We start from the raw sequence: 16,128 nt of genomic DNA on the forward strand, positions 1-16,128 counted from the left end.
TCAGTAGCACGCAGAACTGCTGTGGTACTATACATAGTATCTCATTCTCAAAGACATTTATTCTCCTCAACAAAAAGAAGTATTTGAAGCTCTTCTATTCCTCCCAAGGCCTGTTTTCATTGGTGTCTTTACACTGGCTGGAAATTCTGCATCTCTCTGCATATTAATAAATGACAGAGATTTGTAGTCAGTAATACCTTTGCCTACTTTAGTGACCTGAGCACAGACAAACGTGGATTCAAGTGGTCCATTGTTTGTGTAATAAGCTGATGGGTTCAAGAATTCTGGAACAGACTTCCTCCCCTTTTAAGCCCACTGCTCTTGCCCCTGGATAAACTCAAGCTAAGAGCAAACTAATTATTACAGATTATTATTCATTTAGTCCTGACATTCAAAAACTGCTGTTACAAATCATTTAAAAAATACTCTCAAAGGCTTGAGTTAAAAAAAAAATATTACCATTGACATCTCCCCAAAGCTTTTATCATAAGTTCAGCAGAGGCATATCTGTTTGAAGGCATAGATTTGATGAAAGAGAGTTCACGAATGGTATTTTACAGATCATAATAATAGCATCTGCATAGATGATAACTATGAATGTCCAACTGACTGGCAATCTCTCAGCAGAAACAGGATTCACATCTGTGTTGCTCTGCTTTGTCAATGGCACGCTGCATCTTCTGGAGTATGTTACTCCTGCTTCATAATTCAGGACAGGAACAGGAAAAAGAGAGTTCTTCCTAATGCAACTGAAGGCAGAAAAGTTGAAAGTTGAAATTTGGCCACAGCATTCTGCTTCTAATCCTCAAAATTCACAAGAAGTGGCGAGGCTTAATGGTTCTTTGGACTTCAGTCCCAGTCAGTACGGCCTAACAACATGGTCTCATTTCCACCATCATGCTGGTGAGTCTTGCACCGAGGCAGACAGGGAAAGAGATTTATAACAGGCTGCCAGTAGCTACAGAGTGAATGAACACTTTTACCATCAGCATGCTGATTTGTGTTATTCATGCAATACAGCTTGGGACAGTGGGAATATATTTATCTCACAGTTTTTTTAGAACAATATTAATGAGGTTTTTTTTGCTCCTCATGGATCAGCTTAACGTAAGAACAGCCTAGCTGCTCCGGGAAAAGAAAGAACAAGACCAATATTGAGCTTTGTACCTCTGTGCTAAGAAGCAATAAAATTATAAACACTAAAGTTGGTTATTGCAGTTTCCCTTGTATCTCACGTGAGGGAATGGGAAAAGTTCTGGAGGGTCTCTCATGCATGCATAGAGATCTGACTAGGGAAAGACAGCTAAGATACTCTTAAAAATAGTCAGCTGAAGAATGAACCACCTTGAACGTGGCAAAAGTGGCATCTAGAGCTAACATGCAGCTAGGGGACTGTGATCTTCATCATAGCAAGGATCAGGCTTTTAGGAAAGGGCTTGACCACTGTCATCACCCTTTGTTTCCCACTGCCTTATCTCTCTGACAACTGGACACTAAAGCCAAGCAAGAAGGTAAAATGGTGCCTTTAGCAGTCTGACATTTCACAGTGGTATAAAAAAATGGCTCAGTGTATAGAGGTAGAAAAACTGAGCCTCTAGTTTTGTAATTAAAAGTAGTAGAGACGATGATGGAAAAGTAGTCCTTTCAGATGGAATCCATCCTACCCAAAAGCCATCCCATAAGCTCCAGACACTGCTGAAGGGAGACCTCCCAAGGGAAGGTCATGTCCAGTCAGAAGAAACCCAACCATTCAGATGATATTTGGGGACGTCTTCCCTCTAAAGCTGTCATCACCTCAGAGAGTGTTTCTGGGAGCATCCTCGAGACAAATACAGCATTGTAAGAGAAAGAAAAGGAATAGTTGTCTTGGATGCCTTCGGAATGAAAATGTCAAGGTGTAAGAGCATCCAAAGCAAGGTTCTCCAACAGACACAATCTTGTCAGTTTGTAAAGACATCTTTCTCTCTGTTACGGCTTTCTTGGTTGTTCCCAGAGTCAGTCACATCATTCAACCATGGCTTCCCTGAAAGCAGAACACAGCAGTGGTTTCCTCACACAGTTCAGGAAAAAAAAACTAAGTCATCTTCAGATGGCGACAGAACAGACAGGATCCTCTACTCACTGGCAATGTGCACCTTCCTTTACATCTAGATTCAACGTGTCCATGTGGAAAGGCGGCTTCTCCACGAATTGAAACAAGCTTCTTGGGTCCTCTGCTCAGGTTACATGGCAAAGACAAGGAAAACGTGCCTTTCTGAACTGTCTTCTGCTGCACTGTGACTCTGTGGCTTCCTTCTGTACAGCTGATCTCACTATGTCTCCGGGCTTCCTTCGCCACATCTGATCTCCAGACACTTTCCAAACCCTGATAACTGAGCATTCCCTACATTACAGGTTAAGGATCATTCCCATTTTTCATCTGGAAAATGTAGTAAGAAGATAAGTGATTTTCCCCACATTTGTATGGCAGGTTAGAGGTGGAGGCTGAGACAGAACCAATCCTTAATTCAGGTGCTAGACAATATTCCTTCTATTTAGAATATAGACATATTCTGAAAGACTGTATTGGTAAATACATTAAAGGAAAATCATCTCCCTGTTAGTGACTCTTAATCCAGGTAAGCATGATTCTGAATTAGGCTGTAAGTGTGTGTTTTAAAGGGAAACACTTAACCTGTGTTATCTCCATGATGGCATCGTAAGAAAAAAACATTCCTACTTGTATCGAATTAGGCGAATAATCTTATTATTCATGAAATCTGAAGTATGTGGATGAGAAGAATCTATGCAGAAACCATCACTGACAGCTATTTTTAGCATTTCTTCCACAAATACCTGGAAACTATTGATTTGCTTATTATCTGGCACCACCCAGAGTCTCTTTAAGTTCTGCTTCGTGTACTCCTCTTCGGGAAGACCTTCCACACTTGCAACCCAATCTAAGGTCAAATGGTTGGGGTCCTGCAGGTAGCTGGATATTGAAGAGAGGTTTCCGTTGAAGCAATAATAAAGTTTGGAACCAAGAAGCTTCAGGAACAAACACGAAGTGGAGAAGATATGAGCACTGAACACTTCCATGTTGGAGGAAGACAGGCTGTAAATCTGGGGTGCTTCTCGAACGGTGAAGTGAACAGTCTGGGTCTTCTGATCGAGGCTGATGTTGAGCATGGCATTCTTCTCTGCTTTAGAAAGCTCCACCTCCTTCTCCTGCAAGGCTTCAATCAGAGGCTGAATTTGATAGAAATCTGCCTCCCGTCGAAGTAAACCCATTTCCTGAAAGTCTTCGGGGAGATCCAAGTGAGAAGTTCTCAAGAAGTTCAGGATATAGCGGAAGATTTTTCCATCTCTGTCAATAAAGCAGTTGCCTTGGCTGTCCTTCTTGGTTGGCATCTTCCCACTAAACATGGCCCCCAGCATGGAGTCTGGAAAGCTAGTCAAGGTGGACAGAGAGGTGGTATAAAGTTTTCCTCCAACATTGAGCGTGATGGGTTCTGACATGATGGAAAAGTCACGATGCTGCGACTAAGGCTAAAAAAAAATAATAAAAAAATAAAAAACATCCAACATGGTTGAAAAGATTAAACTACAGGGAAAAAAGGTTTCGGTATATATATGGGTAACTACATGGCAATAATTTATCTTTGAAAATAGAAGTGGGGGAACATTTTTGGAGGCTGTGTCGTGAGAATAAGCATCTCTTCTCCTAATAGTTTTTATCAGGGCTTTGTTTCATTCAGTTTACTGCCAGAAATCATGAGTTTTCTGTAGCTTTACAGTCGTGCTAAATGTGAAATCCCTCCCACAGGTGCCTACAGCAGAAAACGACTGATTTCCAGAGTTGTATCCTGGACTCAACCATTCCCATCTCCCTCGTGACAATGGAGAAAATAAGGGCAGGATAAGAACCAGACACATCCCAACATCTTCCATGGCATCTCAAGATTTAATTAAAGCAACAAATTGTTGCAGCAGAATCCCCAAACACACACTGGTGTGCAATCATCTTACCAAGGAGCCAGCGAGCTCCCTGGTTCTTTGCAGTTCTATTCAGTAAAAAATAAACACACCAAGCTTTCTCCTTCCAATGTGCTTTACCTTAGAAAACACCTCTTAATTAATTTGGACTGCATCCTTAGTTGATGTAGCTTCTGTGCAGCTCCTCTGCAGTCAGCTGAGACAAACTGAGGATGTGTTTTTATGATGCAGTTAAGCATCACTGCTTCTGGAAACAACACACCTCCCTTTGCCCTCCACCATACTTCCCTTATCTCTTAAATCATCTCTGGCACTTATCTGACCCAACACTGAACCCGTTCAGAGAGCAATCTCACTCATTTTCTATTCAGAATACACTTCTGTTACATCTTGGAACCAGATGAATACCAGGACTGATGCAAAGGAAGAGGAGGGAGGCACTTTTCTACTGCAAGCCAGCTTAGCTGTACTGAGAAGCTGTGCTCTCATTCCTGTTAGCTGAAGACCTGCAAATGCAGCTGTTCCATTTCACATGTTTCTCCTTGCTCACTGAATCCAAACCCATCAACAGTTCCTTCCCAGTTTTACTGTTGACAATTGACTAAAAACAACAGGAAGCCCATCAGTGCTTGCTTGCAGAGATATGAGTTAGCTCCTGCCTTATTAGCTATGGTCATTTCACAGAAAGCAGCCCAACAGCTCTCTTAAAATGAAGTTTACATGCAGGCATTTTCCTAACTGGTTATAGATTAATCATAGACAGGATAAGACTATTATCAGTTCAACAGTCACAGCAGAATACAGACTGGAAGAACATCATCTTGTGCTGTGATATTGATTCCTTTACGGCTGCTAAAACCTGAGTAATGGTGGTAACGGCCAGAACAACTGCACCTTCAGACAGCAAACCCATTTTGCTATGAAAAACTCATCCACACTAAATCAGCTAATGAACGAGTCAAAGGAGAATCTTTATTTCACTTCTACTTTAACATTCCCCTCTCTTCTTTAGCCTGTGTTAGTCCTTAGCACACTGTGTGTATGTCAGTGCATAGTGATTAAGGGAAATAATCAACTCCCTAAATCCTTTGTGTGCTTTGCCTGTGTGAGTCTTAACCCCTTGTAACCAGTACAATTGACAAAGGTGCACACGTAGACCAACACAGCACCCCCTCCACCTCAGACCAAAGACCATCCTTGTTACTAAGCTGAGCCAAAAATACTGTGGAAAAAAACCTCGTTGCAGTGTTGAACTCCCTACGGCACTCTGTTCTCAGCACACTTCCCATTCTTGAAGGCTTCTACCCAATGTAGAGTCAAGAGCTGTTTAAACAGGTCATATGTAGGCTTCAGTGGATCTTATTCTGTGGTACAAGTGGCAAGTGTTTCCCCTAAGAACTTGCAATGTACCTGTGAAAGTGCAAACACAGTATGACACAAGAAACAGCCCCACGTGGATTTCTTTGCAAGTTTCACACAAGAACAGAAGCGTCGCCCTGCAGATAATGCAAGCTGTAGAAGCAGTACTGACAGTGACCCCAAAGGCCACGCTCATTTCTTCTTTCCTCTGCTGTTTCAGACTCAGTGACCCATTTTTTTTTCTTTCCATTCTTTCTTCACAGATCATATTTTCAGATTACTGAGCCTAAGCCTGCTTAGCTGCGCCACAGGAGTTTTCTCCGGCTCTCTGCCACCTGCAGGCAGATGTTCCCCTCCTTTGGATGCCACCTGAAGGCCACTGGATGGCCCAGAAGTTCAGTGGTCAGATGCAGACTTTCATTTCAAACTCAATACGCTCTAAAGTTTATTCTGATCCAAAAATATGAACATAGGTGGCCACAACCTGCAGTCACTGGTGGAAGTACAAAATGGGTTATGGTTCTTGGAAGCAGAGAGTTACAGTAAAGACCTCTGTGTAGCTGCTCCCAAAGCAGAACCTGAAGTCCGTTTCAGATTAGATCACTTTGAGATTTAATCTGAGATTTAAAGACGTGAATTTGGCCAATAGCACTGGTATTATGTGCTGTTAGAGTGATTTGTGTTCCAGTACATCTGAACACCAAGTTACATCTGTATTCAAATGTATTTGGATACAAATCACTCTGAAAGCACATAATATAACACCAGATTGCAGCTCTGAAACAGTGTGGGAAATGACAAAATCCATTCATTTTCACTTACTGACATATGCTGATATATATAAAGTCAAGTCATTATTTAACGTGAGCCTTTCTGTTGCTTACCAGATCAAAATTGTTAATTTTGGTCACTCCCATTAAAAACAATCTACCCCAAAACAACAATTTGATGGAACGTGGAAGAGATTGCATGTCCATTTCTGTTTAAGAGCCTCACTGAAGATTTGAAGAAAGCTGTCTCTGCATTAACAAAATGAAGATAACACTCATTTAGCCAAAACTGTAATTACTGGCAGGGCAGAGAAAAGATACAAAAGATACTAAATAGAAAACAAAATGAAGTTTTTATTTGGGAGAACGTGCAGCAAAGCCTTGATTTCCTTGAGAAGTAAACCTAAGCACAAGTATTTATTGGGAGTGAGGAAGGAAAAGCAGCAGCAGTTGGTCACGGGTACAGTGTCCCCTTCAATACCCAACATCTAAAACATCCTTTCAGACCAAAACTTTGGAAACTCATCTTTAAGACAGTGAAACATGCAGCTTAGTTAAGAAAGAGCTGCGGAGTAACAGCAAGCGGCAAAGCACACGTACAGCAAAACCAGGAGATGAATTATTCAGGTGGGCACAAGGAAGAGAGCCTAAATGGCAAGAACATTCAAGCATGACAGGGACTATTTCTGCTAAGCATCAGGAAGAGGAGCCAGACTAAAAACCTCGCTGTTTCTGAGCATTGCCCAGGAGAGCTGCTGAGAGCCGTGGTGTCTGGATAAATGTCAGCGGATCTGGCCAGGTCATGCGCTGCAGGAAGCGATTTTGCATTGTGAGCAGCCCGACTGATTTCAGCTAAAAAAGGAGGGATGGGGAAAAAAGTATCCAAGCACCTGTGTGGTTGTGAGAGACGGTAGGTAGAGTCTGATCAGAGAAGATGGTTGTTCCCAGCACTGGGCCCCACTGCTTTGTTAGAGTGCATTAATGTCACATAGATAATCAGCCACAGGCAGTGCTCCGTCGGTGCTGGGCTCTGTTCCCAGCTCCCTACAACTGCTTTGCTCCAGCACATCTGACTACAGCAGAGCATTTTGGTTTGAGGTAAAAAAAATCTCAATTTCCACAAAACGCCCTGGTAAAAATTATCATTAAGCTGCAAAATCTGGGTCTGGGCACAGATGGAGGCAGCAGTGTCATAGCACTCGCTATGGCCGTATCTGGAGAGCCATTTTCTTCCCAGCCCCTTCTCAAAGGGATGGTTCTGCAGAGAAAAAAAGACCACCAGCTGGAAATTTGTGTTATGGGCACAAAGGTAGCTTGATGTCTAGAAGTCATGATAGGAGAAAAAAAAAAACAACATAAGAACAGCATACGGAGGGTGGAAATAAAATAGAAAGTATTTAGAAAAGAAAAATTGAATTAAGAACCTCAGTTCAGTGCTTCCATAGTGAGAGTCAGTGGGCAGGCATCACGTGAGAGCTGGATCTAAAGAAGGATGTGGGACAAACCATGTTGTGACAAGATGCTTAACCCTCCCTTAGTGTACCACTGATGCACTCTCACCAATCCCAGCTGATCCTCAGCTCTCTGCAGTGTGGACTCTACACACTTTGTGCTTCTTTATAGCAATCCTATAGAGGAAAACCCCATGTTTTCCCACGGCTCCAAGATGGAAGTCTATCCCACCTCATTGTGGACACTTGGCTGAGGCATCACAGTGCTCTGTCAGCGAGCTGCAGGAGAGGACTCCAACTCCCAGCAGGCACAGGGCAGGAAATGCCAGCTCACCCCTCCTTACAGGAAGCATCCCTATCGATCTGCTGCCTGTGGCAGTGCCAGGCAACAGTGACTTGGATTTTATTGTCTAACCGTGCTGTATTAGCATTGAAATACTCTGCCAACGAGATGAAAAGGGAAGCATGAATGTCAGCTTTCTAACATCCCTGGCTTGCTCTGAGTGATGCGTGGGGACCTCCCTGATGCTCTGAGCATCTCCTGGCAGATGCTTCAGGCTGGTACTGCTGGCAAAGAGTTGCAGGTGAATGCAAACAGATGTGGCCCTCTAGGTTTAAGCAGTGAACAGTCTGGGACAAAGAGAAGGAGGTAGGGAGATGGAAATATGGCTGATGGGCAAACAGTGCGGGGAAGAAAATATAAAATAAAGGTCAGGCTCATACTGAGATATGAGGAATGACAGTATTCACAGGTGTTGGGGAGAAAGAAGAAATGAAGGTAACAGCTGCTGAAGGAGGACCTAGAGGACAAGACAGAGGGGAACACAGAGTGAAGAGCCAGAGGATAAAAGCTGAAATGAGGCACTCATGATACCAAAACCCACAAGCTGTGCTGACAAGCAGATAGCCAGCAGGGAGGGAGCCTGTTCCCAGGTCATGCCAGCCCTGTAAAGCTTTGCACTGATTTCTAATATCCCATTTAAATGTCCACATCACTTGCCAAACCTGCACTGCTGCCCAAAGAGCCGTGGGTGCCCCATCCCTGGAGGTGCCCAAGGCCAGGCTGCATGAGGCCCTGGGCAGCCTGAACTGGTGACAGAACCAGAGAAATACCCCAAATCATCGGCAAGCAGCACGACATACTAAAATAATAATAATATATAATCCTAACAGTACCAGTAACGATGTCATTGTTAATAACTAGGTTAGTCCGATTTACACAAAACCTGAACATCCCAAAGCCTTTCTCCCGCTACCCCGTGCCTCACTTCCCCCTCTCTGGGCGGGGACGGGTTGACCCCAGCCCTTCCCCGCCGCTCCCCCCGCCCCGCAGCCCCGCAGCCCCGCACCCACCTGCGGTCCCGGAGCCCCGCGCCCCGTCCCCGCCCGGACCCGCAGGAGGCGGAGGAGGAAGCGGGGGCGCGGCGAACGCAGGATCCCGGTGCGGCCAGCGCTGGGAGTTGTAGTTCCTTTCTCTTCGCCCTGCCCCCGGAGCTGCCCGCGGGGCTGCGGCTTTCTGCCCGCCCGGAGCGATAGGGGAAGGACCGGGCACGGCTCCGGAGTGAGGTAAAGAAGGGTAGGAGGGGATGGAGGGGTTGGGGTGTGCGGGATGATGAGAGGGAAGGGATGCGCGGGGTGCTCCGGGGAAGGGATGCAGGAGGAGTGCTCGGTGATTGGGATGTTGGATGGTGTTTGGGGTCGGGATGCTCATAGGGAAGGATGCCTCAGGGGTCAGGATGCGGGAGGGGGGTTCGGGGTTCAGGCTTCTCAGAGAGAAGGATGCTTGGGGGTTGGGATGCTCACAGCTTCAAGGCACAAGATGCTCGAATGGGATTGGAATGCTTGGGGAGTGGGATGCTCAGAAAGCGTTGCTGTGGGGAGGGATACAGGAGGGATGTTCAGAGGGAAGGAATACAGGAGGAGAGTTTTGGGGGATCAGGATGCAGGATTGGTGTATGGGGGTCGGGGTGCTCAGAGAGGGATGCTCCAGGGAAGGGATGCAGGAGGGATCCTCAAGAGTCTGGATACAGGAATGATGTTCAGGGCTCGAGCTGCTCAAAGGTAAGGATACTTGAAGGAGGGATGGTCAGGGGCTGAAATGCTGGGGAACTGGGTTGCTCAAGAGTTGCCTGGGAGAAGGGATACTTAGAGAGGGATGCAGGAGGGATGCTTGGGATGTGAGACAGTTGTCTGGTGGTCGGGCTGCTCAGAGAGAGGGATGTTTGAAAGTTGGCATGCTTGGGGCTTCAGGATACAGGAAGGATACTTGAAAGAGGGATGCTCAGGGGCTGGGAAGCTAAGAGGGAGGGATATTTTAGGATGTTTCAAAGAAAGGGATGCAAGAGGGAGGGATGCAGTAGGGGTGTTCAGGAGTCAAGATGCTCAGAAATAGGTATGCTCATGTGAGAGAATACTTGGGGGTCTAGCTGCAAAGGTGTTATTTGCAGGTTAGGCTACTCAGAGGGAAGGATGCTTGGGGGTCAGGATGCTCAGTGTATCAGGATATAGGGATGATAGACTAAGGAAGGATGTTCAGAGGTCAGCATGCTTAGAGAGAGGGATATTTGCAATCAGGATGCTGGAGGAGTGTTCAGGGCTTGGGATGCAGGAGGGATGCTCCAAAGAGGGATGCCCAGTGGGAAAGATGCTTGGAGTTCAGAATGCAGGAGTTTGTTCAGGAGTTGGTATGCCCAGGGCTTCAGATGCAGGAAGAGAGAGGGTTGTTTGGGGGTTGGGTTGCTCAGCAGGAGGATGTTCAGGGGGCAGAACACAGGAGGAGTGCTCAAAGGAGGGATGCTCAGGGCTCAGGATGCAGGAGAAATTGATGTCTAAAATGAGGGACATATTCCTTATTTCCTGAAGGCAGTGCCAGAAAGATTGGAGGTCGGTGTATCTCCGAGTAGCTAGGCAGTGTTTGATGATTCTCAGCCAGTGTTGGTAGCTGTTGGTCTGGTATGCTTTAGTGAAGAGGACATGTCTTTTGTTTGGGCTACTTCCAGGGTATCTGTTTCCATACGCAGAAATGCAGACAAAAATGTGATGAAAGAAGAGTGATGTTTATGCTATAAATACCTCAAAAAAAAAAAACCCAACAAGCCTCCGGAGTGAATGTGTTTACAGTCTCTGGGGATGATAATAGGAAGGACACCGGGCTGAAGGTCAGTGAGGGATCTGGGTGCTTCTGTATGCAGAGCTGTGCCCTGGCTGAGAGCTCTGGCTAGAGAGGAAAGCAGAAGTCTTTGGTGGCAAGAAAAAAGAGATATGTTCATCAGGGGGACATGAACAGGAGAGACAGAACAGGGGAAACTTTGCCTAATGCAGGCAGGACAAAGCTTTTCAGCATATGTTGTCCAATATATTCAGAAAATTGAAAAGCAGCTAGTGTGAGTTATTTTTTTGTCTGTGATGGGTGCTGGCTTAGCCATAAATCCAGTGACTCGTCAGTGGTGGTCCAAGTCCTGCTTTCTATGCCTTTGCTGCTGTTTTTTGATGCCATGGGATAGAGAAATGTAATTCCTTGTGCCTCGTTTCCTGCAGTCACCCCGGGGGATGAAGGCTGATGACATGCATTTTGAGATGCTTTATCGGAAAAGGATGCTGGCATCTATTAGAGATGTGTGTGTGTCTGTTGTCTTGAGGGGAGGAATGGAGCTGGGAGGAGTCTGGAGACAGAGAGGATAAAATGTCAGGGCCTTCGGCTTTATTTGGCATTACTGCACTGATCACTTTGACATTGAGCCAAAGCCTTTTTTTAATCTGACTACTGAGTGCCTCACAGCAGGAAACATAAAGCAAGAGGAGAGACCTGGGAGTCTGTATGCATCACAGGGACTGAAGGAGCAGCATGGGAGAAATAAGGGGTGGGGTGGCTGAGACAGCGGCTCCCAGGGAGGGCAGCCAGGCCAGCAGTGGTGTCCATCCATTAAGGCCAAGGTGAGTCAGCTACAGAAGGCTGAGAGAATCATATACTGTGGTCATAAGTATGTAAGAGTGTTTTAGAGGAAAAAAAAAAAGGATAAAGAACTGTATTGCATCAGAAAGGAAAGTGGTCTGCAGATTTAGAATCACAAAATCACAGACTGGTTTGAGTTGGAAGGGATCTTAAAGCCCACCCAGTTCCAACCCCTTGCCAGAGCAGGGACATCTCCCACCAGCACAGGCTGCCCAGGGCCCCATCCAGCCTGAGCACTGCAACAAATGGGGCACCCACAGTAATCTGGGAACCCACACAGTCTGTGCCTGTGCCTCACTGCCCTCTGAGCAAAGAATTTCCTCCTAACATCCAACGTAAATCTTTTTGTTTAAGATTCTTCCTTACTCTATCACTAAAATCTTTGATAAAGCACCTCACTATCTTTCATGAAGACCCTCTTTAGGTACTGCAAGGCCACCGCAAGTTCTTCCTGGAGCCTTCTCTTCCCTAGAGTAAAAGATTCCAGCTCTCCCAACCTGTCACTGCAGGAGAAGCAGCAGATTTTGGTAAAGGTATGGGCAACTATTTGGTAATGTACACAGATGCACTTAGATAGAATCATAGAAAGTCCTGAGTTGGAACGGACCCACAAGGATCACAGAATCACAGAATGGCCAGGGTTGGAATCTCCAATCCCCCCACCACATGCAGGGTTACCAACTTCCACATTTAATACCAGACCAGGCTGCCCAGGGTCCCATCCAATCTGGCCTCGAACACCTCCAGGGATGGGGCATCCACAGCCTCTCTGGGCAGCTGTTCCAGCACCTCACCACTCTCATAGTAAAGAACTTCCCCCTGACATCCAACCTAAATCTTCCCTCCCTCAACTTCAAACCATTTCCCCTTGTCAAAGGATCACTGAGTCCCCACACAGCACTGCCCAAACCCAATGTCTGAGAGAGGTGTCCCAAAGCTCCCTGGACTCCCATCAGCTCAGGGCCGTGCCCACTGCCCTGGGCAGGCTGTTCCATGCCCGCCACCCTCTGGAGCACGGCCTTTTCCTCACACCCTGGCCCTCCCCTGACACAGCTCCATGTTGTTCCCTTGGGCCCTGTCACTGTCACCAAAGAGCACAGATCAGCTCTGCCCTTCCACTGCGCTGTAAGGAGCTGCAGCCACCATGACGCCTCCCCTCAGCCTCCTCTGCTGTGGACCAAACAAACCAAGGGCCCTCCGCTGGGATGAGACAGAATTAATTAGCTTTAGCGAGTTGGAGACATACAGCACAAGTGCAAGCTGTCACTGAAGAGCACTTTGGGATGGGAAGTGAAGAAAATGTGATCTCCTTGAGAAGAGAAGGTGAATTTAGAGACGCCGACTGCCATTACATGCAAAAAGTTGGCCAGGTTTCTGCACTGACAGCTTTCCTTGCTATAACCACAGGTGGGCAGAGTCTCACTTTGGTTCCTAAAGGGCTATTTAGCTGCATTTCTGGGAAGTTATTAGCTCTGAGTTTATGTTGTAGTCTTGCAATCGCATGAATGCTATCTGCTTTGAATACAGCATAGGTTCCTCTCTATACATTCCTATATATATACAATCTGTTGGCTGTTGGACACGGAATCATAGAATCATTAAGGTTGGAAAGACCAGTAAGATTCCCAAGCCCAGCCCACCCCACCATGCCCCATGTCCCCAAATGCCATATCCCAACAGTTCTTGAACAGCTCCAGAGATGGTGACTCTTCCACTCCCCTGGGCAGCCTGTGCCACTGCATTACCACTGTTTTGGAGGAGAAATTATTCCTAATATCCAACCTGAACCTCTCCTGGCACAACTTAAAGCCGTGAGCTCTTGTCCTATCAAAACAATTTCAGCTGAAGCCTCCAGAAGTTATTATAATGCAAATAAAGAAGGAAGGCTAAGGCTTCAGGTAATGAGTAGCAGGATGTAGAATAATTAAGAAAGCAGTAAAGAGGGAAGCAGCAATCATGTCATTGAGTGGACTGTAGAAAGCAACTGCAGCATTAAGTCATTGGGAGTGCTTCAGCTGTGCACAGACAGCTCTGGAGTCACGTCAATTCCTTTAACTCAGGTGATTTAGCAGAATAACTAGATCCTGGCTAAATTAAGAGTATAAGTGGATGTGTAAGCCACAATCATGTTGACATTGGAGTTGGGGATATGGTAGCTGTGTTGGGGGCCTTTGTTTGAAGATTTCCAGCTCTGTAGGGAAATTGCAGTTTCTTTGCAGTTATTCACTGGACCACAGCTATTCACTGACACAGGCTGCCCAGAGGGCTGTGGATGCCCCATCCTTGAAGTTGCTCAAGGCCAGGTTGGATGGGACCCTGGGCAGCCTGGGCTGGTTGTCAGCAACCCTGTCCACAGCAGGGGATTGGAACTAGATCATCTTTAAAGTCTCCTCCAACCTAGGCCACTCTGATTCTATGATTTAGAGAGCCTTAAAAATAAAAAAGTCATAGGGAAATGACAAGAGGGATTTTCTGTGTCTATTTAATACCTGCTGGTCTGTTAATATCTGTTGGATATGATGTTGATGAGTTGCAGCCTGTTCCTCCTCTTTGACAGGATGGATGGGCAGGTACTTCAGACCAAAAGTATCTCCATTACATCTCTGACTAAGGATACATGTGGTCCCTGCAGGGAAATAATTAAAAAAAAAAATCATTAGAACTGAAAACTGCTTTGATGTCCTGAAGTACAGACTCAAGAAGGTGTGTGACAGCAGTTTCTTTGAAAAAATATACCAAATCATGGCAAATTTCACAGAAATTTCACAGAGTACTGTTGAGCAGAGTGTTGTGCTCTAGGAAGCTACTGTGTGCAGTCACTTTCATCCTGCAGCAGCTCAGCATCCTGCAGGATTGAACTCTAATTGCCTGGCTGCCTGGAGGATGCAGCAAGAAGAATAGCAATGTCTTGGCTGACATAAAAGGAACAGTTTGAGCAGGAGTTAAGGTCAGTAAAAGGTGACTTTTGTTTCTGTACTTCCAGACCTCCGGAGAATTTAGAAAAGTAGATCATTATTTCTTTTTAATTAAGAAGAAATCACTTCATTAATCAGCCTTCCTTTGGATGGTGGGATTTTTTTCCTCCTCCAGTGGTATTTATCAAGCTATATAGCATGAAATAATCCAAAAGTTACTGCAGAGAACGTGCTGAATTTATTACCAAGATTCCCTAGAGGTAAGGTGCATCTCAGATCTGTGTTTTCATGGCTTTGTATGATCTGGGATGTAGGGTCTGATACTGCAAAAATACCAAGGAGCCTTTACTGAAAATCTGCTGCTGGCAGGGATAGGGGAATGAATTGATTTAGAAGTAATTGGATAGAATTCAATTGAATTGAGTCCTAATTAAAGAAAAAAAAAAAAACCAACAAAAAACAGAAGAGAAATATGTTAGGACACCTCTGAGCAGTACAGATTATGAAGATTAGATTCAAGTAGAGCCCAAGGTGACTTTTCATCCTGAGCTCTGCTTTTTGTTACGTTTTTGGTTGCATTTTGCTCAGTTCAGTGTGTGAAACTAAGATGGTGGATGCAGTTCTTTGCTTATATTCCATTTCACTAGAAGGATGATGCTGGGAAGCTGGTCTTGTCAGTCTCCCTTTGGGAAAATCATTGGGCACGCTCTTTAGGAAGCTGTGTCTGAATGCAGGAAGCCCCAAGGAACTTGGTTTAATTTCAGCTTTGTGCAACCATTGGACCAGAGAGCTCTCAAGGTCCTTTCTCACCCAGCGCTTTGACTTTACCCATGTTTCTTCTGCCAGTTTCATGCTCTCATGGGATTTCTTTTTCAAGTGCAGATCTTCTGTTGTGTACTTTCTGTTTTATTTGAGCTACATAACAGATGGAACCTCAAAATGGCTCTTTAGATTAATAATTAACACTTTAACCTTCTACAGCAACTTCATGTGCTTCAGGAACTCGGTTCTCTTTACAAGCAGGAATGAGCCAATCCTCCCAGCTTTTCTGTGAGTTATTATTCCCTGTCAGGATGATAAAGTGCAGAAATGTTGAAGTTCTCCCACTTCAGGAATAGTTGCCTCATTTCCTGAGTATTTATTCTCTTTGTTTTAGTATTTAACAGAAGAGGACCAGGAAGCAAATCTCCAGGTGGCATGCAGATGCCCAGCAATGAACCTATCCTTCCTCCTCCTGCAGTTCCTGGGGTTACTTATGACACAGTTCCAATTCCTGCAACAAATGAGACAGTGCTCTTGCAGGCAGCAGTCCTTAACTGCAAACCCTGATTCATTCTCTGGGAAGGCCCTGGAAAAAATCAAGTCAGTACAAGATCCTTTAGTACTATCTCTGATAGCATCTGCAGAGGCCGTGGGTCTGAATTAGCCATCCTAATTCCCAACATTTGCCACTTGAACGCTCTCTTAATGTAGTTTGAAAACTGTAGTGTTTATTATTATATATTGCAATGCATCCTGAGTGTTGTTTTAATACAGTTTTAAGATTGCAACATGCATTGTAAATGCCACCTTTTTAAGGGCTGCCTGGCTGGCATCTTCTGTCCTGGCATTATCTGGCCCATGTCTAGCTTGGTGCATCCTGATACACGATAGAAATGTGGGATTGTTCAACCACCTCTGGTTACTTCAGGGCAGTTCACAACCTT

The 16,128-nt window shown here is 45.3% G+C and overlaps 1 protein-coding gene across 1 annotated transcript; it reads right to left on the minus strand.

Annotated features, from left to right (window-relative positions):
* Window positions 1–354: 354 nt before the first annotated feature.
* Window positions 355–8,975, minus strand: KCTD21 (potassium channel tetramerization domain containing 21). The gene is made up of 2 exons (XM_042862476.1): window positions 8,909–8,975; window positions 355–3,528 (listed from the first exon to the last, which is right to left on the minus strand). Exon 2 carries the CDS (start codon window positions 3,496–3,498, stop codon window positions 2,716–2,718), a length of 783 nt encoding a protein of 260 aa, XP_042718410.1. The 5' UTR covers window positions 3,499–3,528; window positions 8,909–8,975; the 3' UTR covers window positions 355–2,715.
* Window positions 8,976–16,128: the final 7,153 nt, after the last annotated feature.

Source organism: Lagopus leucura, unplaced genomic scaffold (genome assembly GCF_019238085.1).
Source record: "Lagopus leucura isolate 7727_CA_CO unplaced genomic scaffold, USGS_WTPT01 Super-Scaffold_702, whole genome shotgun sequence".
Lineage (NCBI taxonomy): Eukaryota > Metazoa > Chordata > Aves > Galliformes > Phasianidae > Lagopus > Lagopus leucura.

Bases quoted from the DNA above. Each gene is read 5' to 3' on its own strand.
- KCTD21 (XM_042862476.1), bottom strand. From the start codon at position 3,498: ATGTCAGAACCCATCACGCTCAATGTTGGAGGAAAACTTTATACCACC.